Source organism: Dermacentor andersoni, chromosome 8 (assembly GCF_023375885.2).
Source record: "Dermacentor andersoni chromosome 8, qqDerAnde1_hic_scaffold, whole genome shotgun sequence".
Lineage (NCBI taxonomy): Eukaryota > Metazoa > Arthropoda > Arachnida > Ixodida > Ixodidae > Dermacentor > Dermacentor andersoni.
This window is the reverse complement of record NC_092821.1, coordinates 133,766,959-133,773,393: the sequence shown is the minus strand read 5'-3', so window position 1 is coordinate 133,773,393 and position 6,435 is coordinate 133,766,959. Positions and strand designations below refer to the sequence as shown.

General features: G+C 51.0%; 1 protein-coding gene across 1 annotated transcript; it reads right to left on the bottom strand.

Annotated features, from left to right (window-relative positions):
* Positions 1 to 330: 330 nt before the first annotated feature.
* On the bottom strand, positions 331 to 3,930 carry LOC126525740 (uncharacterized). The gene is made up of 5 exons (XM_055067653.2): positions 3,523 to 3,930; positions 2,760 to 2,872; positions 2,047 to 2,158; positions 1,650 to 1,802; positions 331 to 752 (listed from the first exon to the last, which is right to left on the bottom strand). Exons 1-5 carry the CDS (start codon positions 3,775 to 3,777, stop codon positions 588 to 590), a joined length of 798 nt encoding a protein of 265 aa, XP_054923628.1. The 5' UTR covers positions 3,778 to 3,930; the 3' UTR covers positions 331 to 587.
* Between the last annotated feature and the right edge of the window lie 2,505 nt (positions 3,931 to 6,435).

The window sequence follows — 6,435 nt, the reverse complement described above, 5'->3', positions numbered from 1 at the left end:
CGGCACCGCGGTGGTCTGCTTCGCGATCGTCGCGCCGCGCAACGCGGTGGCCACCGCGGTAAGCCTCGAGTAGGGCGTCTCGGAGTCGCAGGTGCCGGTGGCGTCGTCCAGCTCGACGTTGTAGACGGCGACGCAAGGGATGCCGGAACTCCGGACAAGCGCCGCTACCTGCGACGGCGGTCTCTTCAGCGAGTACCATACGAGCATAAGCGCGAACAGGAAAGCACGCCAGCTGCACGTAATTGACATGAAAATGAGTGCATTTGTTTATGTAGTTATAGTTTATGTAGAGTAGCCCAAAGTGGACGCAATTTCTAACGCTCGAAAAAAAACAGTTTCTATGTAGCAGGTGTCGAGCAACAGAAAGCTGTATTGGGAGTTTTTCATGTCGCTCTACAATTCTCTCATTGACACGCTTAATCTAATTATAATATTTGGGAGGTTCATTAATTAGACTAACGATGTAATTAGGCGGAATCAAAAAAAAAAAAAAGGTCGAGTACTATCCAAGCGACGGCAAACAACAACATTACCTTGGTCCCGTCCAGCTACGTGGCATTCGCATATTTTATAAGGTTTGGCTCAAGTTACGTGGGACACCCTGCACATGCGTCGCGTACCTTGCGGGCGAGCGTGGTTTCGTTGTCGAAGCTGTCCATGATCTCGGCGACGGCCACGGCACGCCGATGCACGAGCGCCGTGTTGGCCACGGCGCCCCGCTCGTACCGTATCTCGGTCCACTCGCGACAGTGCTGCGATGTGTGTAGTACAGGGACCGAAAGCAGCGACTGCAGCGTCATTCTTGCCCGATTAGAGAACGCGTTTCTTGGGCTCATGTATGCACGTCGCTGAATGCGAAGAATGGTCCCACACACGCGCGAAGACCACGATGTGCTTACGGGAGTACCGTGTGTGTCAACACATTGTTGAACAGTGTAGGCGAGCAATGGAAGCCGCAGATGGCAAACATTTCGACAAGGGGACAAGTCCTCGTCAGGGAAGATACGTCCCTGTATGTTATCTTTTTCGAGCAACACCCATTAATCATCGAGGGAAGACCCTTGTAACGTTGGCTGCAGGCTGATGTTTTCCTTGCTCGCGCGCCACTATTAACATTATTGAAGTCTACACCTTCCCGTGACCCATTTCTTTTATTACAGAGTAGATGTGAATTGGGACGCCTGCGTGGGGATTGAGCTCATGTCCAAGCAATATAAATTATTATATGAGGGCGTGGTTTCGATTTCGAAATTAAGCCTCTCATTTGCAAGAGTGGGTAGCTATTGTCACCATGCATATATGCCCCGATGTCCCCAGCGCCCATTTGTGCGAGCAATGAAGCTGCACCCATTCGTTCCCGCAGATAACTTCTGCTTGTGTTGTTCGCTCCCCTCCTTGCGCGCTCGGCAGTCATGGTGCCGCCATGGCGACCAGAATGGGATTCGAGCCCACGGTCGAGAGCCTCTGGCAGGCGTTTACATGCACTGCGTGCGCTACACAAACGTTACCTCCGCTTACACATACAGGACAGTCCTGATGAGGCTCTCGCGGATATACGTCCAGTTAAGCTAGTAGTATGTTCTTGCTGCGCTGATACTGTCCTTTAATTAGCTGTATCTTCGAGACCGAAACGGTCAGCGTGTTCTCACCATGGAGTATGACTCGGGGAAGTAGTTGTGGCAGACCTGACCGAAGCGCCTCGGCTGGTCGTACAGCAGGAAGCGCATCACGGCCAGGCTCATGGACACGCACGTCTGGTCACGTGGCACGCCCAGACGTCGAATCACGGCCAGCGACGACATCTGCGAACGCAATCGTGGCCGCGCAACAACGAGATATATCTCGAGGCTCACGGCAGCTTGTTCATATACGACGGCATACTCGCAGATTCTTTGTTAAAAGAATCCATATATCTTTGCTTATGTTTGCATTGCCGCTCGGCCATATCTTATCGTCTTCTTTTTCTGTTGAATGACACTCGCAAGTAATACTACTGATTAACTAAAAAGAGATATACGGCAAGAATAGTGACCGCAGCACACTCACGATGGTTGCGTTGGAGATGGCGTACCGGTACTCGTCCAGGGCGTTCATCACGAAGGAGCGGCACGGCCGTGGCCGCACGTCGTGAGCCTCGAACACGGTGAAGCTGCACAGCCTGCGTTTCGAAGTGGAAAACGACAGGGAAGTGGGCGGAAGGAATTACTGAGATTGTTTTACTTCGCATTCAGCGCAAATGACGATTGGACGATGAACACGATACTCGTCCAGATGGAGGACTACAACGTTACGTTACAGCTTGGTCGGATTGCTCAAAAAGAAAAGAGAAAGAAAGGCTGACATTGCGAAAAGGGAGTCATCCTGTTGTGCGCACATTATAGGACTTCAGCTTCTGCCAAGCTCTACTCGCTCAATCTGGCCATGCTCAGGTCATTTTAAGACTGACAACACTACATGCCAGGTACTACCACGTACGTAACTCGGTAAACAGTTAAATTAACCAATTCATTTCAGTCTCTACAAGGGTCTTACGATAGGGGCATATAGACATTGACCACAAATGCTACATCTTTATCTCGGGGACAATTAGCAACAATTGGGCACTATAGCAGCTCGTTCCATTTTCGCTTAATTCTCTAGTATATCGCTTCCAATTGTTCTGGCACATTTGAGTAAAGACAGACGATGACGTAAAGTGGGACGAAGGGAAAGTGTTTGATCTCGCCTCGCGAATTTTCAAGCCCGTATACGCTGCTCACCTGACGATGGTGCGGATGGCGTTCTCGGTGTAGGCGTGGTCGTGCTCGTGGCTCTCCCGGTGGAAGAAGCCGAACACGATGAGGTAGTCCTCGCGAAAGAGCGCGCGCAGCCGCTAATGCATTGAGAAGAAGGAGATAAAACTCAGTTGTGACCACGGCAGTTGCCATCCATGCAGCTCGACAGATGCGTTTGTAAATTGCAAACATCTTACGAGAACCCGCACGTTAGGTCATCAGATGTTCTCATATATTCCTATATAGACATCTTATAGATGTCCTAAGGTAGTCCCATACATGTCTTGTAGACGTCTTAAAGACAAGAACACATAGACGTACCAAAATTTGTAAGGGCTTTATGAACTTTCTCTTAAAGCCTTTTAGAAGAGTAATATACGTCTTATAGACATACTTGAAGGCGCTATAAACGTTCTATAGATGCACAGACGTCCCACTTTCCTCAAAGTGTATACGTGAAGAGGCAGGCTTACAACACTCTGGCTGCAGGTGCCTAAATGCTACGCTGTTAGGCGGCCGGTGGCTGCGGCCGAATACCGTTTACTAGTGATGTGGATGGACCATGACGGCTGGGCAGTGGAGCTGCCCGTCTCACCGCTGTCCAGGTCGATGGCTACTTCGTCCTCTTCGCTCACTCTAGCTCAACATCCTCCTCATCTTTGTCGGTGGCACGGCAATACAAAGGTGAACACGTCATGACGCACGTCGTAATAAAGGTTTACAAGGCTAGCTTGGAGCACGCCCGTACCTTGAGGAAGTTCACGTACGCGTCGACGGTGTGGCGTCCCACAACCAGGTTGGTGAGGGCGATGCCGTCCAGGCCGGCGCGACGGACCCACTCGTAGGCCAGGTTTGCCGACGCCGCCAGGCCCGACCGGTTGGACCAGAGGCGCACGTACGTGTTCTCCACGTCCAGCGGGCGCAGGCCGACGAGGAGCCGGAGGCCCGGAGCGGACTCGGAGCGCAGTGCCCGCACCTGCTCGGCCATCGCTGCCGTGGTCATGGGCAGCGGTGCGCGGCCGCCGGAACCTGCAGGGACGGTTCGTTCGGTGAGGCGGGGGAGTGAGGGGGAAAAAGTTGCGGTGTGCCAAGAGAAAGTGAAGGGCTTTGGCAGTTTAGCAGAATCGACAGTTGGAAGCGCTGCGGGTTAACGTTGGTATTTGCAACGTCGCAAACGAGGCGAGAGACGCGGGCGGAAAGTACACGGGACAAGCGCCGAAGCGTTCAAGTTTGATGCTGGTTTCATGCGTAACTGAAGAATAAGAAGCGAGCAGACGAAAAACAAACAAGTAGGCATGGCGACGAGAAAGAACACAGGAAAGCAATTAAACGATCAAGCAAACATGAAAACAATGCTGACTCAGTCAACAAACATGCACACACGGACGCGCCCGCCCGCGCATGCGCGAGCATGCCAGGCATTTGCACTGACGTGAAGTGCGTTCTAACGAATCGCACAGGCAAACGAAATCGTCCGAGTAAGTTCGCCGTATGCTTGAGATGCGATGTGCGAGAGAGGGATAGGGTGCGACTCGGAGCCGCCTATATACATACTTCAGTGCGAGTACGTTACGAGAACCCAGACCTGACTACTTTGAAGCCCAACGTCGTGTGACCTTGACAGAAGCGGCACCGCGTACGAAAAAAAGTGAGTTTTGGCATACATAGACGTCAGCACCCATTGTTGTGAATTCTGTTAATAACTGGCCAAGTTCTTTTATATCAACACAGCGCCGCGTGCTTTAGTTGCGGTGTGTAAAAGAAGGAGAGAGAACTGCGAATATACTATGTCTGATGCAGCAAACGCGGCAGCGGCAGGGACCTATACCTCTACTGGGCGGCCTGATGACCCTTTGCAGGAAGTCGAAGACCTGGTCGCCGAGTATCAAGTGCGAGCACTCGTGAAGCGGGGGTCCCGGACGCACGCCACCACCTTCCACCAGGCAGAGCAGGGAACGCGGTCCTGGGTGTAAAAAAAAAAAAAGAAAGAAAGTAAGAAAAACGGTACGTGCTTTGAAATGAAAGGAAAGCCGGCCGAGTTGGTATTGGTGAATAGCTGATAAGTGCTTTTAGTAACTGTTGTATTGTAGGCGTTAGGTAACTCTTATTTTTCGTGTAGCTTTACTTCGTGTTAATTGACCTAACCATGGTCCCTTGTCCTGTCTTTCGTTGCATTGCTGGCGCATATGCAGTTGAAGTGTATATTGACTCGTTCCCTAAATAAATTTTTCAATTGATAGTCGGCGCTTGGGTTGTGTCTGCGCCTGATTTTCTTCGTCTTCGTTTTCAATGCACTGTTGTCATTACTTGTAAGCTGCACATACGTGTCGTCTTACATGGAAAAGGGAATCGTGGAAAACCAGGGAACCATCGAGTGATCTACGTCATCAGGACTCAGACAATCAATATTGGTACAAAGGCGAGAAAACACGGGACATAAAACAAGATGCTTAGTTCCCACTAGTTTTTTTTTTCTTCTGCGCTTGGCCAAATAGGAATATGTAAATGACCTATACCGACTCGACTCGCGACTCTTTGGTAATTCTGTTTCGTCAGCTAAGTGTCCAAGAATCATTTGAGCCAAGGAAAACGTAGCTAGAAGCTCAAGATGTGTGGGTCATCTTGTGCTTTTAGGATCCAGGAATAAAGTGATAAACATTGACTGAAGAGCACCCGGCTGAAGGACTTCTCCATTGACTCACGATAGCGCTGAAGTCCTCGCAGAGATAGCACCTCATGAAGTAGTTTGTACAAGAATGGCGCGACGGGAACTTCCGTCGAGCAGGATTGTCCACACGAGGATTGAAACCATAAGATATGACTAATATCCCATTTGAGTCCAGTGCCTGTCCCAAACATCTGCACACACACGCGTCTTGCATCATCCAAACCCTACTTACGCCTTAAGATTTCATAATTTCACCACTACATCCAGTCTTCTATGGCATTCGACTTCATTCTACTGGACCTATCTTCTTGTGCCTGGACAGCAGGAAGGGCGCACATAGTCGCAACGAGAGACCAGACTCATCGCAGTTCCCTACCTGGCCCGTGCACCTTGGTTGGCAGGGGCAGGGCCGCTAAGAGACCTCGGGGGCGGTTGCTGGCGGTGACCTCAGGGTTGACGTCAGTGCCGACTTCTCCCGACTCTATGCTCTTCACTTTGCCGCCGCTTTGTGTCTCTGTCGTCGCAGACGACGCTTTCGTGTCGCTGCTGGTAGTGAGAGGGCGCTCGCTGTCTACGGCTTTGGTGTTGGAGCCGGACGCTTCAGCTCCTGAGGGAGAGAGAGAGAGAACATTGCAGTGAAACTGCTAACGCGACAGCGTTAAGGAGCTCGTGTCGCAGAAAAGCCGATGTCGTCGGCGTCGGTGTCGGCGTCCGCGGCGTTGGCCGTGAGCGAAAAATTCCGGCAGGCAACTCATAAATAAAAACAACTTACAACATGGGCTGCGCGGGAATCGAACCAGGGTCTCCGGAGTGTGTTTCAGTGAGTCGTCTGGTCTTAGTGGATATACGGCCTGAGTAATAACGCCAATATAACTTGAGGACACATTTTTCTTCTAGGGCAGAACAACGCTCAGTGCGGATAACAATTGTTATAAGATTGAGCTGCTAAATTTCATGCCAAATCGAGGCTGCTACGAGCGCGTCGTTTGTACA